Source organism: Schistocerca cancellata, chromosome 5 (genome assembly GCF_023864275.1).
Source record: "Schistocerca cancellata isolate TAMUIC-IGC-003103 chromosome 5, iqSchCanc2.1, whole genome shotgun sequence".
NCBI classification, from domain to species: Eukaryota; Metazoa; Arthropoda; class Insecta; order Orthoptera; family Acrididae; genus Schistocerca; species Schistocerca cancellata.
This window is the reverse complement of record NC_064630.1, coordinates 270,310,390-270,337,121: the sequence shown is the minus strand read 5'-3', so window position 1 is coordinate 270,337,121 and position 26,732 is coordinate 270,310,390. Positions and strand designations below refer to the sequence as shown.

The 26,732-nt window shown below is 40.0% G+C and overlaps 1 protein-coding gene across 1 annotated transcript in view; it reads left to right on the top strand.

Moving 5' to 3' along the window:
* LOC126187333 (uncharacterized) overlaps positions 1–26,732 on the top strand; it is a 200,934-nt gene that overhangs the window by 156,402 nt on the left and 17,800 nt on the right. The window contains exon 8 of the mRNA XM_049928355.1: positions 16,632–16,902. Coding sequence (XP_049784312.1) covers positions 16,632–16,902 — 271 coding nt within the window. The remainder of the gene's footprint in view (positions 1–16,631; positions 16,903–26,732) is intronic.

Sequence of the window (26,732 nt, the reverse complement as noted above, 5' to 3'; positions counted from 1 at the left end):
GTCGTGCTTCATTTCTGACTGTATCACTATTTGGCATAAGAATAATACGAATATAAACATGACATGATATGTATATTCTTCCGCTTTTTCTGTTGTCTCACTCTAGTTTCGTAGTTTATTAGGCAGGCAGGATTTAAATGAGATAGCAGCAAACACGAAAGAAAACATGGCAAAGTGTTTATATTCGTATTATTCTTATGGTGAAGAGAATACTGCATGTGATTCACAGTTCATAAAAGTTCCTATTAGCAACCATCTCTTGTCACAGGTAGGAAAAATTTCAGAACGTAGAGTTGGCCATATTGACAAACATCCCGCACAGTCTTACCAGTCGGATTTTTGTAGTACATTGAAATGCTGCTACATTCGAAGATGAACAATACGGAATTTATATTTACTTCGTTGGATAATGTATGAAAATGCAGTGATCAAAACTCGGGGCGGAGAAAAAAAGCTCGTCTTCCACCTATTTTTTAAATTTATTTACTGACGCAGAGGTTTTGGCGCCAGTATTTATCTTTGGGCCTGCAAAGAATGCCTGTGTAGCACTACATATATTCGACGGCAGAAGTTAGTTGTGGCGGCACCTACCAACATTTTACAGAACTTCCGCTTACTTTGCACTCGATTCTAAGCCGCATGCGGTTTTCTGGATTACAAAAACCGGAAAAAAAAAAGTGCGGCTTAGATTCGAGTAAATACGGTACTTGGGGCACAACACTTTGGCTGTACACGTGTTTCAAAAGTATGTAATAAATTACATAAAATAAAATTTTCCCAAGGTTGAGAAGCTGATATACTTTTCAGATGGAAGTGGTCGTCAGTATAAGAACAAAAAGAATTTTTCAAATCTGTGCAACCACAAAGTAGACTTTGGGTTGGAGGCTGAATGGCACTTTTTTTGCATCTTGCTGTGGTAAAAATGCATGTTATGGAGTAGGAGCTACAACAAAACGTGAAGTAAGTAAAGCCAGCCTACAAAGACCAACCACAGACCAAATTCTCACAGTACAGGACATGTATGTCTTTTGCAACGATAATATTTAGGCATTACCTATTTTCTGATGAAGAAAGAACAAGTGGTTCTGCATATGAAAACAACATTTCAAACCAGATTTGAAAACTATTTAGCAATAAACGGAACAAGTCATTTCCACAAATTCCTTGGCATTGCAAAAAACTTAGTTCGATGCTAAGTAACATCAGAAACCGAAATTTATGAGGATCATTGTGTCAGTAAAATTACATCTCTGTCTTTAACGTTGAATGACATAGTGGCATATGTGTATGATGGACAGTGGTGACTTGGAGAGGTTGAAAGAATAAGTTTGGAGAACAATAATGTTTTTGTGCATTTTTACAACCCTAGTGACCCAAGAACATCATTCAAGAAATCTACTAATGACAAAATTTGGATACCAATGAAAAAGTTTTAAGGAAACTTTCAGTGCTTGAACTTACCACAACAACTAGATGGTCTTATTCTATATCACAGAAGCTGTCTGAAGAAATAAGTGTTCTTAACATTACCCACCAGGCTTAGGAACAGTCACATCTCGAAGGATGTTAATCAAAAATATTTGTTTTAAGTATATCAAAATAATATAAATGTTAATTTCAGTGATGTTTCCACTTTTTGTATATAATTCAGTACCTTACTCTAATAATAATTGATTATATCCCACCAATATCACACATGAATAGGCAACAGCCATAAGATCAATTGTAGAGTAATGTGAATTATTTCCTCATTTTCCAAAATTCATACCTTTGTTCACAGTCAGATATCAATGTTGAAATTTTTACAGTACATTGCTATCATATAGGTGTACAAACTGTGCAAAAATCATATTTTTATATTCAGTCCCACCTGAGAAAACTAACCCCAAATTTAACAAAAAAAGAAAATTTTCAAATTTCAAAAATTCATAAAAAATTAAGGAAATGTTTGTAAGTGTTCTTGCTCCATATGAGGCTAGTAGTGTATGATATCTCAGTATAGGAAAAAATACTCTCATAAATCAGTCCTTGTTTGTTATTTTTGTGCCTAAAAAGTGGATTTTTGAAAATTTGGATACCAAACTTTGGAGGTCATTTTGACTGGTTATTTTTTAATTTAGGGTATTTTGTGTAATAGGCAGTGTTGTAGAGGATACTTTTTTAAAAAACAATCATGTCAATTGCAATGTTGGTGCCCAGACTGAAAAATTGTCACCCACCTACAAATAAAAATGACTGCCATCCAGTGAAGGTGCAAGATAAATTATTTAAAAACAACTGTTTTGAACTCCTCAATTATAGGGTAATCACATATAAAAAAATTAAAATATTTAAAAACGGTCAAGGACCCAGCTTAATTTTTATTGGACCACTTCATTTGAATTGACTCATAAGAGTATAGATGTAGATGCAGATACTCATTCAATGATTGACCTTACTGGTAACAAATCTGATGGCCCTTATTGATGTAAGTGATATGTTTCCACTGGTCTTACAGTACACATTTGGACAGTATGACTGTCATGTGTACAAATCTGTCTAATCACTGCTTCTGGTATCTTTAGGTGAGTGTTTGTAGAGTATCTATTGCTATTTCCAGAATTCTTTTATTGTAGTTTTATATTCAGTTCCAGATTCTTATTTCATAGTGTATGTGTCTGTCATCTTTTCAATCGTTGCATATGTGAAAGCATGATAACAGCTTACTGATTAAGATCAGAAAAAAGAATGCCTGCACCTAAAAGGATTGAAAAATTAGGAGTAAACTAAGGTATTTGTTATAGCATTGGGTGTTCTGAGTGACAATGTAGAAGGTTCAGAAGAGAGAGAGAGAAGTAAGAGAAAATTATTATGTAGTTACAAACCACTAACAGCCATGCTCAAATTCTGAAGTGTTGCTAATAATGAGATGCACTTTTAATAATATACCCTAATATTCATGTACATGTATATTCTGCAAACCACTGTGAAGTGCGTGGCAGAAAGTATGTCCCTTTGTGCAAGTTATTAGGGTTTCTTACTATTCCATTTACATATGGAATGTGGAAAGAATAATTGCTTAAATGCCTCTGTGTGTGCTGTAATTGATCTTGTCCTCACGATGTGTATGTGAGCGATACATTGGTGGCTGTATATATTCCTAGAGTCATCAGTTAAAGCCAGTTCTTAAAATTTTGAAATAGGTTTTCTTGGGGTAGTTTACTTTTATCTTAGAGTGTCAGCCAGTTCCGTTTCTTCAGCATCTGTGTGACATCACCACATGGCTTAAACAAACCTATGACCATTCATGCTGCACTTCTCTGTATGGATCCCCCACACTTGAGCAACACAAGTGATTTGTAAGCAATCTCCTTTGTAGACTGATGGAATGTCTCCAATATTCTACTAATTAACTGAAGTGTGCCATCTGCTTTTACCCATGATTGAGTGTATGTGATCATTCCATTTCATATTTCTTCAACATGTTACACCCATGTATTTGTATGAAGTGGGCAATTCCAACTGTGCCTCAATATTATAGTCTCAGGATAGTACCATATTTAACCAATTATGAGGTTTTTCCCAAAATTCATCATTCCAAACATAATGGTGTCATCTTATATTTGTGGACTGAATTACTACTGCTGAGGTCAATGGGTTTACATTGTTTAATAGATTAATATAGGGGTTGTCCTACACTTACAGGTGAAGCTTTGACCTTTGAGGTTTTTACAAATTTATTTTGAAGAGTTCTGAAGGGTAGGGCTGTCCTGTTAAAAGACTAAAGATTTCCTTATACGCCAAAGTGCTCGATGCATTATCAACCTTGCACAATCAGTCACGTGACATCGTGACATTTGTCTCGCAGTGCTAGAACAAGGGATACGCGAGAAGCTATGAGCTAACCACTGCAACAATCTAATGCTCTGCTTAAAAAATTGACAATTTTGTGAGACACAGGAGGAAACAGCATTGAATTCTATCGGCATATAACCTTTTGTTGTATTTCACCAGGTTTGCAAATAAGTTCTCATACCTGCTTGCATACTGTATAGGCCCTACATACATTTATGTGGCTTTTTGAGTAAAGGTAACATTCAACTTCTTTCAAAACCCATTACTTCATTCTGAACTCAACTTGGTATTCTGTTTGGTTGTGAGAAACTGTAATAATTTATTAAGCAGATTGCAAAAGAGAAATTTGGTGGCTGTTCATGTCACTAACTTTTAATCAGTTTTAGAACAAGATAGTGACAGTAAAATGAAACAAGAAGGAAAGTCAGTCCAGAATTAAATGTCTAACAAATGAAATGAATCATGTTAAACTGACAGCAATTGTTATCGCTAAAATAATTTCAAGTGTAAAGACCCATTGTGGAGGCAGCACTAACAGGCATCACTGTATAGTGGCATGAGCAAAAGTTTGAGAACTGGACTGAATCGTGATTGCGATCTTTTATTTATGAATTAGTTGCTGCTGTTGCATATGACCCACACTGTAGAAGACATTGCCATCTATGTTTCATTATTGCTCAAGCAAATCACTACGGAAGGGCTGGAGGGGGAACTACGATGAGTTAGGGGAGGGGAGGCAAGAGGTGAGCATACCGCAAACTTCATGGTGCTGCAAACAAAAAGAATTTATACTGCATACTTTCCAACAATGGAAAATCCAGGATGGAATGTAACAATACGAGAGAAGGAAAGTTGCTACTCACCATATAGCATAGATGCTGAGCCACGATAGGCACAGTAAAAAGATTGTGTGAATCTTTTTATTGTGCCTATCGCGGCTCAGCATACTTTGGCTTTTTATGGGCATCTATCATGTAAACTGCAATTTGCCTGAATCCATTTGAACTCAGAATAAAATTGACTTTAAAACTAGACAAGCACCCAATAATAGCATGCATTTCTGTGGGAAATGCTAAAAATCTAGATGGGGTGAGTGGCGTATTTCATGCAGCAGTGTTGTCGGCACTCACTATTAGTTATGACTGGGATGATAAGGGGCAAGGTCATTCTATTGGGTGTTAGTCAGCTGCTGCAAAATAGACAGTGGAGATAAAAATCAGTGTTAACAATTCCTTTATGTTGATTTTATTTCTCCGTATATTATCAAAATGTAGTCAATGAATAAATGACATAGCTTGGAATAGGTGTAATATAACTTGTTAGGCGGGTACCATATGCGAATGAAAGTTTTTAATTTCGGTTGGACAGAATAAATTAAAAAAAAAAAAAATCTTCCTCATGGAGCCTCTTAAAAAAAGAGGGTATCATCTTACACTCGGGTAAGTACAAATCAAACTATGCAAAATCAAGGGTGGAATGTAACAGGGTGGAACGTAACAATATTGAAAAGGAAAGTTGTTATTCACCATATACCAGAGATGCTGAGTTGCAGATAGACACAACAAAAAGACTGTCACAAGTAAAGCTTTTGGCCAGTAAGGCCTTTGTCAAAAATAACCTCCCCCCCCCCCCCCACACACACACACACACTCATCTACAGTCTCAGGCAACTGAAGCTTTACTGCGAGCAGCAGCACCAGTGCATGATGGGAGTGGTAACTGGGTGGGGTTAAGGAGGAGTCTGGGGCAGGGAGGAGGAGGAGGGATAGAAGAGTAGGGGTGCCAGACAGTGAAGTGCTGCAGGTTAGACAGAGGGCAGGGAGGAGATGGGGAGGGGGTCGGGGTGTAGTGGAAAAGGGGAGAAGTAAAAAGACTTGAGTACAATGGTGGAATGAGGGCTGTATAGTGCTGAACAGGGAAGGGGGCTGGATGGGTGAGGCCAGTGACTAACGGAGGGTTGAGGCTAGGAGGGTTATGGGAATGTAGGATGTATTGCAGGGAAAGTTCCACCTGCGCAATTCAGAAATGCTAGTGTTGATGGGAAGGATCCTTATGGAACAGTCTGTGAAGCAGTCATGGAAATATAGGACGTCATGTTTAGCAGCATGCTCAGCAACAGGGTGGTCTACTTGTTTCTTGGCCACCGTTTGTCAGTGGCAATTCATGCAGACAGACAGCTTATTGGTTGCCATACCCACATAGAATGCAGCACAGTGGATGCAACTTAGCTTGTAGATCACGATTTGTTTCACAGGCAGCCCTGTCTTGGATGGGATAAGTGATTTTTGTGACCAGACTGTAATAGGTGGTGGTGGGAGGATGTATGGGACAGGTCTTGCATCTAGGTGTATTACAGGAGTATGGGCCATGAGGTAAGGGGGTGGGAGCAGGAGTTCTGTAGGGATGGACGAGCATATTGTGTAGGTTCAGTCAAAGGCGAAATACCACTGTTGGAGGGATGAGCAGGATAGTGGGAAGGACATTCTTCATTTCAGGGCACGACAAGAGGTAGTCGAAACACTGACGAAAAATGTAATTCGGTTGCTCCAGTCCTGAGTGGTACTGTGTTACAAGGGGAGTGCTCCTCTGTGGCCGGATGGTGAGACTTCGGGAGGTTCTGGAAGTCTGGAAAGATAAGGAAGAGGTGATTTGTTAGTGTACAAGGTTGAGAAGATAATTACGGTCTGTGGAGGCTTCAGTGAGACACTCTGTATATTTCAAGAGGGACGGCTTGTCACTGTAGATGAGACGATTATGGGTGGCTAGGCTGTGTAGAAGGGACTTCTTGGAATGGAACGGGTGGCACCTGTTAGAGTAGAGGTACTGCTGGTGGTTAGTAGGTTAGATATGGATGGAGATACTGATGTAACTATCTTTGAGGTGGAGGTCAACATCTGGGAGGTGGCTTGTTGGGTTGAGTAGGACCAGTTGAAGCAAATGGGAGAAAAGTTCTTGAGGGTCTGGAGGAACGTAAATAGGGTATCCTCACCCTGCATCCAGATCGCAAAGATGCCATCAATGAATATGAACTAGGTGAGGGGCTTAGGATTCCTCTAGGTGGCATAGGATGGTGCCATGCGGGTGCCCATAGCCGTACTCCAGATTTGTTTATAGGTAAGTTCCTTCAAAGGAGAAGTAACTGTGGGTGAGAATATAGTTGGTTATGGCTACTAGGAATGAGGTTGTTGGTTTGGCATCTGTCGGGCATTGGGAAAGATATTGTTCAATAGCGGTAAGGTCATGGGTATTAGGGATGTTAGTGTAAAGGGAGGTGGCATCAGTAGTGATGAGCAGGGCACCGCATGGTAAAGGAGAGTTGGAGGATGTGATTGGTATCTTTTATGTAGAAGGGGAGGAATCTCAAAAATGTTTGTGTTGAGAATGCTACATCAACATCGATTGCACCCGTACCATATTTCTATGCACCAGGAATTGCATGGCAACGACTTTGAACTTCGTGTACAGTTCTGCCACTGGGCACAAGAGAAATTTCTGGACGATTACAGATTTTTTGCACACGTTCTATTTAGTGACGAAGCGTCATTCACCAAGAGCGGTAACGTAAACGAGCATAATATTCACTATTGGCAAAGGAAAATCCACGAAGGCTGCGACAAGTGGAACATCAGCGACCCTGGTGGGTTAATGTACGGTGCGGCATTATGGGAGGAAGGATAATTGGCCCCCATTTTATCGATGGCAATCTAAATGGTGCAATGTATTCCGATTTCCTACATATTGTTCTACTGGTGTTCATACAAAATGTTTTATTGCATGACAGAATGGCGATTTACTTCCAACATGATGGATGTCCGGCACATAGCTCGCGTGTGGTTGAAGTGGTATTGAATAGCATATTTCATGACAGGTGGATTGGTCGTCGAAGCACCATACCATGGCCCGCACATTCACCGGATCTGACGTCCCCGGATTTCTTTCTGTGGGGAAAGTTGAAGGATATTTGCTATTGTGATCCACGGACAACACCTTACAAAATGCGTCAGCGCATTGTCAATGCATGTGCGAACATTACAGAAGGTGAACTACTCGCTGTTGAGAGGAATGTCGTTACACATATTGCCAAATGCATTGAGGTTGACAGACATCATTTTGAGCATTTATTGCATTAATGTGGTATTTACAGGTAATCACGCTGTAACAGCATGCGTTCTCAGAAATGATAAGTTCACAAAGGCACCTTACATGTATCGCATTGGAACAACCGAAATAAAATGTTCAAATGTACCCCCATTCTGTATTTTAATTTAAAAAACCTACCTTTTCCCAACTGTTCATCTAAAATTGAGCCATATGTGTGCGACTATTACAGCACCATCTATCACAAAACGAAAAAAGTGGTCCAACTAAAACATTCATATTTCTTTACACACTACACGAATATGTAATAAAAATGGGGATTCCTATTTTAAAAAACGCAGTTGATATCCGTTTGAGCTATGGCAGTGCCATCTAGCGGGCCAACCATAGCGCCATCTGCTTTCCCCTTTCAAGCTAGATAAGTTTCGTTCTTTGTAGTTTTTTCGTTTGACGCTTATTTCGTGAGATATTTGGCCCGGTCAAGATCAATGGACCACCCGAATTAGCGGGAGTAATGGGGGACATAAGTGGCTGCACCATCAATCAACGTGGTCTTGTAGCCTTCCGTTGTGCACGGCTGAGAGGTTGACAGTGTGGTGTGCAGTGCGGTTTGTAAGGCAACAAGAGAAACCTAGGAAAGAAAAGAAACAAGGACAGACATTAAGTATAATGGTGCATTATAAAATAGCAACAAAGGAAAACTGCACAGGGTTAGGATCAAAGAAAAGCAATCATGTAAAAACCAAACAAGGGAAAATCTGGGATGGGGTGTAACAGTATTATGAAAAGGAAAGTTGCTGCTCACCATATAGTGGAGATGCTGCGTCACAGATAGCACATCAAAAAGACTGTTATATATAAAGCTTTTGGCTACTAAGGCCTTTGTCAAAAATACACACACACACACACACACACACACACACACCTGGAGTCTCAGGCAACTGAAACACTGTGAGCAGTAGCACTACTGCATGATGGGAGGGGTGACTGATTGGGGGTAAGGGGGAGGCTTAGTGGTAGTGTTAGTAGGATAGCGGTGACAGAGGCACAGTGGAGAGGCGGGAAGGGGGGTAGGCTGTAGTGGAAAAGGAGAGAAGTAAGAACATTGGGTGCAATGGTGGAATGAGAGTTGCATAGTGCTGGAATGGGAACAGAGGAGGGACTGGGTGGGTGAGGACAGTAACTAATGAAGGTTGAGGTGAGGAGGGCTACGGGAACATAGGATGTATTGTAGAGAAAGTTCCCACCTGCGCAATTGAGAAATGTTGGTGTTGGTGAGAAGGATCTGTATGGCACAGGCTGTGAAGCAATTGTTGAAATGAAGGGTGTCATGTTTGGCAGCGTGCTCAGCAAAAGGGTGGTCCACTTGTTTTGTGGCCACAGTTTGCTGGTGGCCATTCATGCAGACAGACAGCTTGTTGGTTGTCATGCCCTCACAGAATGCAGCACAGTGGTTCAAGCTTAGCTTGTAGATCACATGATTTGTTTCACAGGTAGCCCTGCCTTTGTTGATATAGGTGATGTTTGTGACCAGACTGGAGTAGTTGGTGGTGGGAGGATGTATGGGACAGGTCTTGCATCTAGGTGTATTATTGGGATATAAGCCATGAGTAAGGGATTGGAAGAAGGGGTTGTATAGGGATGGACGAGTATATTGTCTATGTTCCGTGGATAGCAGAATACCACTGTTGGAGTGGTGGGAAGGATAGTGGGAAGGAAATTTCCCATATGAGGGCATGAGAAGAGGTAGTTGAAACCCTGGCAGAGACTGTAATTCAGTTGTTCCAGTCCTGGGTGGCACTGAGTTATGAGGGAATGCTCCTCTGTGGCTGAATGGTGGGACTTTCGGAGGGGGTGGGAGACCTACTAGCTACCAGCTAAACCTCCACTTCGACAGCTGACACCCGTTCCATACCAAGAAGTCTGGGTCCACAGAGGAGCATTCCCCTCGTATCTCAGTACCATCCAGGACTGGAGCAACTGAATTACATTCTCTGCCAGTTCTTCGACTACCTCTCGTCGTGCCCTGAAATGATAAATGCCCTGTCCACTATCTTTCTCATCCATCCCACAAGTGGACCACCCTGCTGCCAAACACAACACCCTTCATTTCAGTGACTGCTTCACAGCCTGTACCATATGGATCTTTCCCGCCAACACCAGCTTTTCTGAATAGCGCAGGTGGGAACTTAGCCTGCCATACCTCCTACGTTCCCGTAACCCTCCTGGCCTCAACCTTCATTAGTCACTGTCCTCACCCATCCATTCCCTTCCCTGTTCCCATTCCAGTACTATACAGCCACCATTCCACCATCACACTCAGTCTTTACTTCTGTCCTTTTCCGCTATACCACCCCGTCCCCACCTCTCCCCTGCTCTCCGTCTAACCTGCAGCACTTGACTGTTCGCCACCCCTACCCTACTACCCCACCCCCTCCCCACCCCAGCCTCCTGCTTACCCCAACCCAGTCACCACTCCTATCATGCACTTGTGCTGCTGCTCGCAGTGTGGTTTCAGTTGCCTGAGACTGCAGAAGAGTGTGTGTGTGTGTGTGTGTGTGTGTGTGTGTGTGTGTGTGCGCGTGTGCGTGTGCGTGTCGTCTATTTTTGCGAAGGTCTTTCTAGCCAAAGCAACTCCGCTGTATTGTGAGTAGCAACTTGGGTAAATAAGTTGTTTTAATTAGTGAGGTGCACACTTTTACATTTCTGAACATTTAAAGCAAGTTGCTGATCTTTACCATGCTTTTAAATCTTATCAAGATCTGACTAAATATTTGTGCTGCTTGTTTCAGATGGTACTTCATTGTATATAGCAGCATCATGTGTGAAAAATCTGAAGTGGTGTTAATTTTGTCTGCAAGGTCATTAACATGAACAGCAAGGGTCCCGACAGACTTCCCAAGTGCACACCCGAAGTTACTTCAGTACCTGATTATGACTCTCCATCCAAGATAACATCCTGCGTTCTCTACCAAAAAGTCTCTAGTCCAGTCACAAGTTTGACTTGGTACACTATATGATCGTACCTTTGACAGTAAGCATAGGTTTGGCAGTGTGTCAAATGCTTTTCACAAATCAAGAAATACTGCATATATCTGACTGCCTTGATCCAAAGCTTTTAGTATGTCATGTGAGAAAAGTACGAGTTGGGTTTCACATCAATGTTTTCTGAATCCATGCTGGTTGGCATGAAGGGGAGGTCATTTGTTCAAGATACCTCAGAGTATATTCTAACATTCTACAACAAATTGGTGACAAAGATGTTGGACAGTAGTTTTGTCGATCACTTCTACTACACTTCTTGTTGATGGTTGTTACCTGTGCTTTCTTCCAACTACTGGGCATGGTTCTGTGTTCAAAGGATCTCCATCAGATTATAGTTAAGAACCTGAGGAGGATCCCATCAGGTCTTGGAGCTTTGTTCAATTTAATGACTTCAGCTATGCCTCAACACCATTGATACTAATACTGATTTCACTCATTGTTTCAGTGGTAAGAGGATTAAATTGGTGTGTTTCTCATGGTTTTTCCTTTGTAAAGGAATGTTTCGAAACAGATTTCAGCGTTTCAGCATTTTCTTCACTACTGAGTTTCAGTTGCTTTCTCATTCTCAAGAGACTATACACTAACTTTGATGCCTCTAAAAGCCTTTACATATGGCCAGAATTTCTTTGGGTTTTGTGGAAGATCATTTGACAGTATTCTGCTGTGGTAGTCATTGAAGGCTTCACGCATTGCACTCTTGACAGCCAAACAAATTTCGTTCAACATCTCTCTATAGTCCTGTGCTTTGATACTTATTATGCAGCTGTCTCATGCTCTTAACGGTCCACTGTGAAACTTACCACACATACCATGCAAACATTGTGTAATCCGTGTGCCGGACCGAGACTCGAACTCGGAACCTTTGTCTTTCGCCGGCAAGTGCTGTATCATCTGAGCTACCCAAGCACGACTCACACCCCGTCCTCACAGCTTTACTTCTGCCAGTACCTGAAGTTTGGAAGGTAGGAGATGAGGTAGAGCACTTGCCTGCGAAAGACAAAGGTCCCGAGTTCGAGTCTCGGTTCGGCACACAGTTTTAATCTGCCAGGAAGTATCATATCAGCGCACACTCCGCTGCAGAGTGAAAATCTGATTCTGATTGTGTAATCCATTTACACCACGACAAAACATGTATCATTCGCTGAAGGGTAGCATGTAAAACCTCACGTAACGTGAAATCACTGCACTGTAAACTTTAATTGCGTAAAGGGGCACAGTGGTTTGCTCACTGAAATCCTACATGAGAGGTTGGAACTAAAATCTCTTTCCACTGTTATGATTCCTGTAAATCACTTGAGCTACATACCAGAAGAGCTTCTTAAACAAGGTCAAGTTTCTTTCCCCATCTTTGTAAGATTAGAGTTTGTTCTGTACTAGTTACTTTTTGTTTCCCATTGTGAATGTGGAATTTAATTTTATCCATAAAGTTCGAGATTTTTGACATCATTTTTGGTTCATTGGGCTGTAAGTAGTTGCTCGACATATTATACCGTTGCCTCTTCTTTAGTCTTTTTCTTCTCCTTGTTTATCCTGGCTTCTTGAGATCTCTTGTGAAGAGACACGATTCAACAAGTTCCATAGTGGTGTAGGACAATCAATGAAGTTACACAACAGTTAACAATTTAACTTTTGAAACTGCTGGTTTATTCGCATTTATGGAAAGAAAACACTCTCATACCCTTAAGCGGTCAGCAAACTTCGTGTAACATTTTGTGTGTGTAATGGGCCTTACTACGTTGCAAATCATTCTAATGAATTAATTAAGATGCTTTACAGTGTTGCTAGGCAATGTAAGCAACAAGGTGATGCGTGTCTCAAAAAAACTGGACCTCAATATTTTGAATAAACTTTGGTTCATTTTTTTGTCCAAATCAACAATTGTCTCAAAATTAATGTCCAACTTTGTGCATTAAGTCCAAACGCATTTGCAACTATTGTACTTGATTTACTGGACAGCTCGAACACGCACTGGCGTGTAACGTATTTCACATAGAGCACGCAGGTTTCAGTTTTCCCTAATGGGCTAAACTACTCTTTTGTCATAACGTGATGTCTCTCTCTCACGTAAAGTTTAAATGAAACTGGATTTACTCTCCATTCGGGTCAAGATCACAAAATAAAATTCACCACATAGATCAGTGAACTATACATGCACACTTTTAGCACTCTTAATTGATAACTCGTCTCAGAGTAAAAGCTGCACATAAATTCACCCTTTTTTTATGCGTACAAAATTCAAAACACCTTTATATTAAACAAATAAATTATGGCATGTAATTACTAACCAAACATTTCCGAATCTGTATAAACTTCAAAAACTTGTATTGAGAAATTATTAGTTTGCTAAAATGGATTCAGATTACAGTCAACTCGTGTCTGGACGATGACGTCATGAATCGACAGTTAGTTGGTATGAACAAAATACCTGTGCTGAAAAATAATATCTGTTGAGTAATGTACTGACTCTTACAACATTTGGTATCCCTTGCATCGCTACAATCTGTCAGAAATACAAGGGCTGATTAACAAAGACTGAGGTTGATCTTTTCATGTAGCTTCTGTGATAGTTTCCTACCTGTATTTGTGTTTACTCTCCGGGCAGCAGTACTCTCATATCGATGGGTTGGTAGTAATGATCTATGATGTAGACTCTCATTGCATTCCACATTCCAAACAACTGAGGCGATGTGAGAGGAAAAATACAATGCTTTAAGATTCTGTGTTCGTTTCAATGATACAGCCACTGAAACTTGAGAAAGATTGCAGCAAGTGTTTAGTGAAGATACACTACCTTGGCCAAAAGTGTTAAGGTGCTTTGTGGACTTCACAGAAGGCCAATTTTGTGGTAAGGAAGATGGGCTTCATGTTTCAGCTCCTGCTGTGTCTGAAGTCAGTCAACACAGCTGCTGTGACTGTCAATGAAGATTAATGGATAACATTACATAACTTCAGTGAAGTGTTGAGAATTTACTATGGCAGTGTCTTTGCGATTGTGCATGATCATCCCCACATGACACACATTTGTGCCTGTCAGGTGCCACGTTTGTTGACTCCTGAGCAAAAGGCTGTTTGAATGGATACAAGCAGTGAGATGCTGTGTCTCTTCACTGACAGCAGGTATGCGTTTCTGAAATTATCATTTGTGGTGAGTCATAGCTGCATCATTATAATCCTAGGAAAGAGAGGCAGCACAGTTTCGAAGTCACTAGGTTCTCTAGCACCAAAAAAGGTGAAAGTTGTTGCATCTGCAAGAAAAGTGATGGTGATCACATTTTTTTTTATTGTCATGGAATAATTTACCAGCATGCAGTTCCCAGTCACATTACTGTTACAGTGGCATACTTAACATCAGTATTGTCTAAACAGAGGAAGCATATTGCAAGGAAATGACAGAACTTTTTCGGACTGGGTGGTGACTTCGTCATGACAATGCGCATCCTCGTGTCACAAATCAAGCCGTACTGTCTCTGACTCAGTTCAGTATTACTTGTATACTGCATTCACCTTGTAGCCCTGATGTTGCACCTTGCGCCTCCCCACCCCACAAAAAAAAGGGGGGGGGGGAGAGAGAGAGAGAGAGAGAGAGAGAGAGAGAGAGAGAGAGCTTTGGGACATAAAGTTTGAGAACTTGGAAGCAGTGCTCAAGAAAAGTGAGGCAATTCTCCAGGACCTGGCAAAGAATGGCCTGCACCATGTGTTCAAGGACTGAGGTGCTGTACAAATTGCAGTCAGGTAGGAGGGGAGTACTTTGAAAAAGATCATGTAAACCTTGAAATTTACCAATAAACATAAAAAAATCTAGTCTCAGCCTTTTTTGAACAGCTCTCGTATTTTCTGCATTTGTCCTTTTCTTTCATATTAATAGTGCTTTTGTTTTGTACTTCTGATTAACATGGAAGTAAAAGAAATGTGATATCTCGCAACTTAAAATTTTTCCTTACCCTAGGTAATTTTGTAATGTTTTACTTATTCATGTTCATTTTAAGTTTTATTTTATGTTAATAGCAAATTTTCTGACTGTATATTATATTGATGTTATAGAAAGCTTTTTGCTTTATATTAAGTTAGGAGTTACCTTTGAAAGCGTGGAAATTGTTACACTCATTCCCTAGACTTAAGAAACTGAGTGAGGTGAAGTGGTGGTGTGGTATCTGCAAATGGCATTAGACAGTGCATCATCATTCAAGTGAAGTTGGAATTTAGCACCTGCCAAAGTTAGCTTTTCCATTATTTCCTTAAATCAATTGTGGCAAATGCTGGGATGGTTCCTCAAATAAGGCTCTTAGTTATTTGGCTTCAATTTTCAAGTTCAAACCAAGGTTTTACCCTCAAGTTTGAAAACAATGGAAGTTTGGCATTTAATGTTGACACCAACGCCATTATGGAATGGCTTTGGTGTCAACATTAAATGCCAAACTTCCATTGTTTTCAAACTTAGGGATATTGCTCTTGCTTGTCACTTAAATTTCTCATAAAATAAGCAGTAAAACACCACACTGTAGAACCTAGGAAAAGCAATTGAAATGGGACAAGTATGAACCCAAGTAATATGTTAAAGTGAATATTTGTGAATGTACAGGTGAGTATGGATGTAGTAGAGTAGATGAAATACTCAATACTTGTTTGAGATTTTTAGTAGTTAGACATTTGCATATATATTTTGCATTCGCTATTACAGTATTTAACAGATTTTTATAAAGTGTCATTTACTTTAAACAAAAATCTTGTTTGCGTTAAGATATTGGCCAACCCTGATAGCCTCAAGTCTTTCCTGTTCTGCAAAAACAATTCCCTTGAATTGTCTGACACCTTGTATACTGTGCTGGAATTAATCTATCAATGACTGGGTTCTAGTTATACACTATGTCAGACACAAAGGGAGATGGACAATTGATTACCCTGCACTATCCTGTCTTGATGAAACTTTTCGCAGTAATCATAGGGTCAACTCTACCCTTAGATTATTGGTGATATTTGTTTACGGGCATTAAGCCATGGTCCAAGCTACAATTCTCTGTCTAATGTTTCTTCCTCCAATGTTGGGGCCATCGCCAGAGACTCAGCTAAAGCCACAAACAAGCCCAGCTAGCTGAAGTATTTGTGAATCTGCAGAGTGGTCGGTTTGTGACATCATCACATCACTGCCTGAGATCTCGGACAATGTCAGTGTATGTTACGGAACTTGCATTGGGGAATATATTCTGATATTAAGTTCACCATGGAAAATGTGAAAAACAAATGGTGCCCACTCTTTCCCCTCTGTAAGCCACATTGACTCTCTTATCTTAGAGAAAGGTCTGATGACATCACAAACCAATTGTTGCATGAATACATTTAAACAGTTCGACTTGATGAGCTTGTTTGCAACTGTAACTGCGTTTAGTGTTGTTAAAGCCTTGATGATGTCTCCAGCACTGGAGGACGAAACATTAGGCAGAGAATTATGTGCCTAGAGTTTTCTCTTAGAATGTCATGTTTAGTAAGTTTTCAGTTGAAAGATACTTATTATCTCAATGTAAATTAGAACTTTTTCATTCCACTCAATTTATTAATTGTTGTTTCAACAGTTTCTCATTTTGTTTTAATTCCTTCTGTGTGATTTAATGTTCTTACTTCCCTGTCTGATATAATGTTCTTACTTCCTTATTTTTCAGGAAAATACTTAACAGGAGTCACACATACAATATGTATGAAACATTGTACGTACGTTATCTGTTGGTGTTCAAACTGTGGAAGAAAGTTGTTGCTAATGCTGATGAACGCCGCCGTATAAACAAATTGGCTGTTGCCAAATTGATTCCACCTCCACATTTTGTAGAGAAGTCTAAACTGTTTAACACAGTGTTGCCAAAAATACCAAAGTCCAAGAAGAATGTGACCATGTTTTTTATGCAAGCAAAGTTCAATTTGAAAGCTGCTTGTGTGGTAAGAAAATGTGTCTGGTCTAAGTATGGTGGATGATGATTTTAGTTGACTGGTATAATTATTGTTTGATGATAAGAGGTGTGGCCTTTTTTCTTAACACATTTCCTTCATATAATTACAGCAATGAGGTTATCAGGTATATGTGTCTGAAATGTAAAACATATTTATTAATGTTTTGACATAATTATTGTGACAAAAATATTATTTTAATAGTCTGATACTTCATTTGATTCAGACAGATAGTAGGAAAGTTGTCAAGAGAAAAAGTTCCTTGCACACCATAAAAATCAAAGTACATAAAACAAATGACAACCAAACAATTTAAAATCTGAGACGGGACCATAATCTATATTAAATTGAGTGAAAGTTCAAATCCGCAGTAGCTGTTTGTTGTGTTTTCACTGTATGACATCCGATTTCATACACTGGAGGTAATATCTTCACGTCATATCAGCATATAGGAGGAAGCTGCATAAGTAAAAGTGCTAATGGTTAGCATAACCTACCAAAGAAAGTAGACAGGAAAGCAATGTACTCACAAAACTAATACTTCATGTGCCATGACTTCCAAGTTATCGGTCCCCAAGTGATGTTTGCCCAAGGATCATGTCATACAATCGAATACAAACATACCATGGACCAGAGGACCCAGTCCATTCCATGTAAACACAGTCCACACCCTTGGAGAGTCACTGTCAGACGCAGTGCCTTGTTACCCACTTTTCTCCATGGCTTCATGGGATCTGCACTGCACTCGAACCTTACCATCTGTTATTACAAACTGAAATCAGGTCTCATCTGGGCAGGTTTTCCCGTCAATTAGGGTCTGAGTGATATGGTCACTTTCCTAGGAGAGGTGCCGCAGATGATCTTAAATTGACAACAAAGGCACTTGCGTTTGTCTTCTGCTGCCAAAGCCCATTAACGCCAAATTTCGCTGCACTCTCCTAAAGGATACATTTGTCGTAAGCTCCTTACTGATTTCTGCAGTTATTTTGCGCAGTGTTACTTGTCTCCTAGCACTGACAACTCAATAGAAATGTCACTGCTCTGGATCGTTAAGTGAAGGCCATTGGCCATTGCGGTGTCCGTAGTGAGAGGTGATGTGTGGAATTTGGTATTCTCACCACACACTTGACACTGTGGATCTGAGAATATCAACTTCCCTAATGATTCACGAAGTGGAATGTTCCATGTGTCTAGCTTCAACTACCATTCCACATTCAAAATCTGTTAATTCCCGTCCCATGACTTTTGTCACCATAGTGTAAGTAGGCCATGGGCCCCCTGTGAACCGAAAGTACACCCATAGATTGTTTAATCAGTGTTGCTTTATATAGTCTTACTATTATTGTTACCTTTCTTCTTGAACTTTTCAGTATTTCAGCCAGGTGCAAAGACGTGTGAAAGTTGTTTTCACATTCCTTCTGCTGCTTCTACGGAATAGTGCTGTGAAGTGCGCGACACTGTATTCAAAACGCATTTGATTCTCTGGTTTATGTTCATCCTTTCACAGGTGTGGAAATTGAATAGATGTTTGGTTTTTGCCGCCCACAGCTAACTAACATTTGACCTGAAATCTGTCTGGCTTACCTGTAATGCACTGTGTATATTCTTATGTGGCATTAGTGGAAGAGAGCTGTTAATAAGTTACGATTTTTCTTCAGCAATTTCCTGTTAAATGTTTCCTAACTTCTGACATCAAAACAGAATTGCCTGTTTTTAGTATTAATGAACATTCTTCCCTGTTACCAAAGCATAACAATTTTATAATGCCTGATTCTCTCTTTTGATTTTGATTTGCAAAATAACTGTGCCCCCCCCCCCCTTTTTTACCATAAGCCCCCAAATTCCGTTCAAAAACTATAGGCATTCAAAACTACCATGACTAAGTCTAGATCAGAATGAAAAACACACCAACTGCAATTTCAGAGTTGTCACTGTGCACACTTTGATATGTTTTAGCACTAAAGAACTCTGGATTTTGTTAATGTTTCTCTTTCCAATTGTACTTGAATCTGCTCTCATAAAACATTTTGGTTTTGAAGTCTTACAAGAGCATTCAAGATATGAACCAAAATCTGCAGTGCTCTCCTGTCCTCTGAATTCTGCGCAGTGAATACAAAATGACGGCAGTAACTGGCACCTACACATTCCTCCCTGTCATTCTCTCTTGTATCAAATGTCTTCTGTTTCTGAATGATATGCTGATTTTGATGGTTTGTCTTCTGCTATAAGAGTTTTTCATGTAACATCTCGCCAACACTTTCACTTGATTCAACATTATCTGGAATATAATCATCAATATTGGTTTCTTTGTGTTTTCAACGTATTTACCTTCAAACTCTTGCTCTGGAACTCGCTGCAGGTGGTGCAAACATTTCGTTACTTGCTTGTCTGAAAATGCTTGATCCATTTTTTATATCTTGTGTTATGATTTACACACAACCAGGCACCTTAGGTATAGCAAGGTCCAATATTTAGCTCAGAAGCTTTGGATTCTACTTTAGGTGATGCGGTTATAGAAGAAAACATTGGTCAAAAGTGAGTGCTTCTGCATTTCTAGGTGTGTCAGTGCAAGTGATATGACAGTGAGTGAGTATCATTTTATAGATTTAGTCCTCATGTTGCTACAAAATGGTTAGCCCTTTTGTCCAAATTAGTTTCTTTTTATTATTTGTAAGAATGCTGTTAACCTCATACCTCATTGTTATGTGTCTGTAAACTCCAAATACGCTCACACAATTCTAGGTCTCCAATGATAAAGAAAAGCAGTGATTATAGCTACAGGTCTGTAATTTATATAGTACACTCTCAGCTCAAAAGAAATAAATATCACAAATGTTGAAAATTGTTGATTTGACTGTTCATGCAGTTCTGATATTAAGGCAAGTAGGAGATGCAACCGTTGTTGTATAGAGTTGACTGTCAGCTGTAAAATCCCAGATGAAAGTTCACAGCACTAATTATGTGCTGACAGCAATCATTGGGACAGAGAGAAGATTTGAAACTGGAAAGGATTCTCTGAAAGTTAACCCATCAAGCCGGTAGTTTCCGGGCGCGTGCCTAGCCTACTGACGGTAGTTTATATGGCTGGCTGGCCCCAGAATGCAGCGTTTCAGTGAAATTGCTCTAGAATGGGAATTACTTGTTCAAATGTTATGAAAATTTCAGGACTTGGTATCAATACATATTTATTACAATTAAAACATACATTGTCACTTCAAAAGAATTTTGAGTGATATTTTGAAACAATCTTCAAAACAAAGTCTTACACCACAGTCCTTGAGCCAGAACGATGTTTCCTTACATTTCTTCGTCTTCTTGCAGCAGACTGTGCACATCTCTCTGTAGGCTTACTCTTCTTCTCTGTCTTCTCAATAAAATGCCTTGGTGTGAGCCGTTCAGGCCAGGATTTTTTGAAGGTCGTCCACATTGAGGTGAAGTTACATTCTTCCCGTGAATTTCCAGCAGTTGTGTTATGAGCAGAAGCCTGAAATTTTCCATTTGGGTTTTTTTTCCCTAGCATTGTAAGCAATAAAAGCATTCTGCACTGCAACATTCATCAGCCTTCTAAACTTTTTCGTATACCACTTTACACCTTTCTTCCTTTCCATGAGAAAAGGTTGTAGTTTCTGATCCTTCAAATCTACACTGCCCATAAAACTATTGTACTCTTTTATGCACTGAGGCTTTCTTATCTCTTTGCCCCTTTTGGTTGCTGTAACAACTGCATCATTATGAAATGTAGAAATAAGGCATCTGCTTTTTATCCATCCATTTCAGTACCATTACGCCGTATAAATGATGAGTTACGAGTTCACCTCTCTTGAGTTTTGCACGTCTCAAGGCATCAGGTACATTCTTCCTATTCAGTCGAAGTGTGCCAGCAACATTCATACCTCTTTTCTTCAAAAGTGGCACAAAAGGACGCTGTTATAATAATTGTCCGTTCAGAGCATATGGCTTAAGTTAGAAAGAGGCTCAACAAGCTTCATTACAATCTGACTGGTTTTCAGGGTATCTGCAGAAAGAAATTTTGTTTCTGTTTCTGTGGAACTTCCTGCATAAATAATAAATTGTCATAAATAACCTGTGGAAGATTCACAGATCTCATAGGACTTTGTATAAACTTTGCTGATTTTAGTGGTAGATAGGTTTTTATTGCCAGCCTTCCTTTCCATAGCGTAAGAGATTCATCAGCAGAAATGTTCTCTCCCATGTTGTATGTATTTCTAAATGTATCATTTAAATGATGAATGACAGAACCCAGCTTGAACAATCTCTTATTGCCTTCAAATGTATTCAGTTCTTCATTGTTTACAAAATGAAGGAATCTGCAAAGTAGCTCAAACCTGTCCTGTTGCATACTCTGGTAAAAAATCGACGTGTTCAAAAGCGGATGCTTGCTGAAATACAACTTTATGGGTGGCTTCTGAATTATTCCCATCAACATTTGCAGTGTGAAAAACACATAAAGCTCATCTTTGTCAGTCTCTACCCAGTTTCGTAGCCTAGAACAAGGTTGTAGAACAGTCTGTTTTTGAATACAATCTGCAGCATAACGGTTAGTTTCACACACAATTGTTTCTATGATGGTTTCGTCGAAATACAGCTTTAACGCTTCAGCTCCAGAATTTACCTGTATCACAGGTCCATATATACCAACGAATGATGTTTTCAAAGAGACATAAGAGCTGTCAACTTCTTGCCATTTCCAGTCTCCTTCATACTGTGCGCATTTCACTGGTGCGCCTTGTTCGATGTCATCATCACTGTTCGCCATTTCTTCTTCACTTCTTTCGGGTGTTTTTTCCAAACAGTCAAAATAACTTTCTTTGTCAACATCTAGATCACTCCCGCTGTCATTTATACTATCTAAACCAGGGGCGGGCAGGAATCCTGCACGTGTGCGGTGCACTTGCACGCGTGCAGTTAACAGGTGTTCTGCGTGCACACAGGGGCAAGCTAGCCCCCCGCTTCTCTCCCCTCCCCACCATACCGTCTCACTGCTCCTTCCTCTGTAATGCGTTTTGTTTCCTAGCTTGCTTTATTGAATAAAGGAGTACGGTTAGTAGGAGTGCTTGAAAGAAATCATGGTTTGAAAGAGTACCTATTACCTACGACACGTTTTATTTAATTATCACAAGTGGAGTTTACAATACGTTTAATGTCTGGAACAAAATTTCTACATACAGACAAATGCAAACAGTTTCTTAAATTTTCATCACTGATGTTTGCTCTTAACAGAGACTTATTAATTTTCATAACAGAAAAAAGTCTCAAAAACGTATGTCGAGCCAAGCACTGACATTATCTTTGCGGCTTCACGATGGAGACTAGGAAACTCTTGCTGTGGAAAGTCGTGATAAAAGTCTATTGCACGTCTTGCCAAAAGGAATTTGTCTCTCAGACGAGAATTACAGTGTAGATCTATTAATTCGTTTGCAAATTGGGATGAATATCATCTACAGAAACAGCAAATGGTCTCGAGAACCATTCAAAAACTTGGGATGATAAGTACGGAAACATATTCTTTGCAATTCTATTCTCGCACAGTAGGCAGAGTAGGGAAATGCACTGCATTCCCTGACGAGAGCTATCGTTCCCACAGCTCAAGCTTGCTAGTGAAAGCTTGCACCTTTTCAGCCATTTCACAAATTAGCTGATTTTCTCCTTGCAAACTTGTGTTCAATGCATTCATATGTCCGTTAATGTCCACAAAAAATGCAAGGTCGGCAACTCACTCTGGATCTTCTAACTTGGTGTCGTGCCTCCTTTGTCCTTTAAAAACTGATTTATTGGCTCAGCTCAAAAAATCTTTTGAGTACATTACTGCGGCTAAGCCAGCGGACTTCACTGTCGTATGGTATGTCACCATACTCTTCCCCAATTTCAGCTACATATGTGTGTGAAACTGTCTATGTGTAAGCCCGTGGGATCTCAAATAATTAACTGGCCGAATAATCGCTTGTATGACGTCCCCCAGTTTTGCTGCTTTCGCACAGAGTGCTTCTTGGTGCAAAATGCAGTGGATGCTGTCCAATGATTCTTCTGTATGCTGTAGCTTTTTTCTTAGTAATCCAACAAATCCCATTTGTTCCCCTTTCATTGCAGGTGCTCCATCTGTTGTCACTGACATCAAATGTTCCCAGTTTAAGCCAGCTCAATCGACAGCTTCTTCAATGGCTTTAGGATGTCCGCACTGGTGACGTGCTTTTAAAAGATATCATATCTAAAAAAAATCCTCCATTGTGTGCAGAGCAGTGTCCACACTGCGAACATAAATCACTAATTGCATGGTGTCTGAAATATCTGTGAACTCATCAAGTGCGATGGAAAATGCAATAAACTCCTGCACTGCACTCCTTAATTGACGGTAAGCGGCACCTGCCATGGCACTTATACGACAACTTACAGTCAGCCGAGAAAGAGTGGTAGCTCGAAACTGATTTGCATTCAGTGGGCAAAGTAAATCAGCAGCGTCATTGATGCACTCCTTTATAAACTCACCTTCAGCAAATGATTTTCCAGCTCTCGCTATATTAAGCACAGTCTTATGACTTGCACGTTCTGCTGTGCTATCGTTGTTGTTGTGTCCTCAAGAATTGAAAACAGTGCTCGATAAAATGTTAAATCAGTTAGATGAGTGACACGAAGAAACAGAGGCGCAGATCTCTCGTGACAACAGCAACTTACGTCAGATTCATCTAGTATCATCAGATCGCTCTTCTTAAGCTCAGTTAATTTCCCTATCCGCTCAGAATCTGACAATAAATTGTACTCGTACTTCTGATATTTACCGTATTTACTCGAGTCTAAGCCGCACTTTTTTTCCGATTTTTGTAATCCAAAAAACCGCCTGCGGCTTAGAATCGAGTGCAAAGCAAGTGGAAGTTCTGAAAAATGTTGGTAGGTGCCGCCACAACGAACTTCTGCCGTCGAATATATGCAGCGCTACACAGGCATGCTTTGTAGGCACAGAGATAAATACTGGCGACAAAACCTCTGCGTCAGTAAATAATTTTTCTTCTTTTTTTTTTTTTTAAAAAAAAGGTGGAAGACGAGCTTTTTAAGTAAATACAAATTCCGTATTGTTCATCTTCTAATTTAGCAGAATTTCAATGTACTACGAAAATCTGACTGGCAAGACTGTTGCTAATAGGAACCTGATGAGATTTGAATCACATGCAGTATTCTCTTCACCATAAGAATAATACGAATATAAACATTTTGCCATGTATTCTTTTGTGTTTGTTGCTATCTCATTTAAATCCTGTCTGCCTAATAAACTACGAAACTACAGTGAGACAACAGCAAACGCAGAAGAATGTACGTATCATGTCATGTTTATATTCGTATTATTCTTATGCCTAATAGTGATACAGTCAGAAACGAAGCACGGCAACTAACTAGATTTTTAAATGTAAGATGACTAATTTCTGTGCAGAATTTGATGTATTAAAGAAGTGGCCGCAAAGGTTTTCAAACGGAGAAAAATTTTCACCTAACTCTCGTTCAGAACATGTTCTATCATACGCAGTCTATATTTGGTTCTTGTTGATCATTATCAAAGAAAGCAGAAGTGTAAGTAACAACAAATAGCAGTCTCTTGCCAGTGTTTCGCTAATGAGATGATTCCTCTCCTTTTTTTTTTTTTTTTTTTTTTTTTTTTTTTTTTTTTTTTTTTTTTTTTAAATTGTAAGCGGTGATAGCGCGCACAAAATCAAGGCCGTAAACACGCACTATCATAATGCGACAAACAATGCATGACGCAGTACGGTAATGCATTTTCAGCATAGTGACGTAAACACCTAAACAAAGAAAACGGCACTTATCAGATCAAAGCAAAATAAGCAATCGATCCAAACCAGATAAAGCACGTGAAAAAGGAAGGGTACCCGTATAAATACGGACGGAGCGCCTGATGCATAGCAATGGCTACCTGGTAAAGCTTAACTGTTAATCTTACGACTCGAACCAAACTACTGTAGCTGTATCGTCTTTCATTCGACCTAAATTGTGTCTCATATTACAATGGACCAACTTTGTTTCGATTTGGAGGTGCGGCCTAAAACTTTTCTCTCCCCTGGAATGTCGAGTCTCAAATTTCAGGTGCGGCTTAGATTCGGGAATTTTTTTCCCCTTTATTTCGAGTCTCATTTTTCAGGTGCGGCTTAGATTCGAGTAAATACAGTATGATAATGGCGTTCAAAACTGAACTACTGCTGACCGCCGGCGGGGTGGCCGAGTGGTTCTAGGCGCTGCAGTCTGGAACCGCACGACCGCTACGGTCGCAGGTTCGAATCCTGCCTCGGGCATGGATGTGTGTGATGTCCTTAGATTAGTTCGGTTTAAGTAGTTCTAAGTTCTAGGGAACTGATGACCTCGGCAGTTAAGTCCCATAGTGCTCAGAGCCATGTGAACCATTTTTCTGCTGACCAGCGAGAATACTGCCACATATTAAGCATTTCGAATTTTCACGTTTTTGCACAAAGAAGAAATGATTCTCCCATTGCTTTTTAAAAGATAGCAAATCTCCACTTCTCAGTTTCCTTGATTCACTCTGCATTTTCCAGTTGTTGAAATAGAACGTTCACTATGTAGTGGTCGCTTCAAATAAACGTCCGCAGCTTAGCCTGGTACTACACTGCCGCAACCTGCTAGCTGTCGCCACTGCCCTGGTCGACGATTGCAAGCGAGCAGCACACGTGCAGCGCTGTGCGCTCATGAGCCGCGTGCAACGTTTGCCCGCCCCTGATCTAAACCATTCATCGGTTAATTGAGAATTCTACATCTACATTTATACTCCGCAAGCCACCCAACGGTGTGTGGCAGAGGCCACTTTACATGCCACTGTCATTACCTCCCTTTCCTGTTCCACTCGCATATGGTTCGTGGGAAGAACGACTGCCAGAAAGCCTCCGTGCCCACTCAAATTTCTCTAATTTTATATTCGTGATCTCCTCAGGAGATATAAGTAGGGGGAAGCGATATATTAGATACGTCATCCAGAAACACACCCTCTCGAAACCTGGACAGCAAGCTACACCATGATGCAGAGTGCCTCTCTTGCAGAGTCTGCCACTTGTGTTGGCTAAACATATCCGTAATGCTATCACACTTACCAAATAACCGTGTGACAAAACGCGCCGCTCTTCTTTGGATCTTCTCTATCACCTCCGTCAACCCGACCTGGTATGGATCCCACACTGATGGGCAATACTCAAGTATAGGCCGAACAGGTGTTTTGTAAGCCACCTCCTTTGTTGATGGACTACATTTTCTAAGGACTCTCCCAATGAATCTCAACCTGGCACTCACCTTACCAACAATTAATTTTATATGATCATTCCACTTCAATTCGTTCCGTATGCATACTCCCAGATATTTTACAGAAGTAACTGCTACCAGTGTTCGTTCTGGTATCATATAATCATACAATAAAGGATCCTTCTTATTCACAATACTTTATATATATATATATATATATATATATATATATATATATATATATATATATATATATATATATATATATATTTTTTTTTTTTTTTGTGTGTGTGTGTGTGTGTGTGTGTGTGTGTGTGTGTGAAAAGCAATGGTCCCATAACACTCCCCTGTGGTACGCCAGAGGTTACTTTAATGTCTGTAGACGTCTCTCCATTGAGAACAATATACTGTGTTCTGTTTGCTAAAAACTCTTCAATCCAGCCACACAGCTGGTCTGATATTCCGTAGGCTCTTACTTTGTTTATCAGCCGACAGTGTGGAACTGTATCGAACGCTTTCCGTAAGTCAAGGAAAATGGCATCTACCTGAGAGCCTGT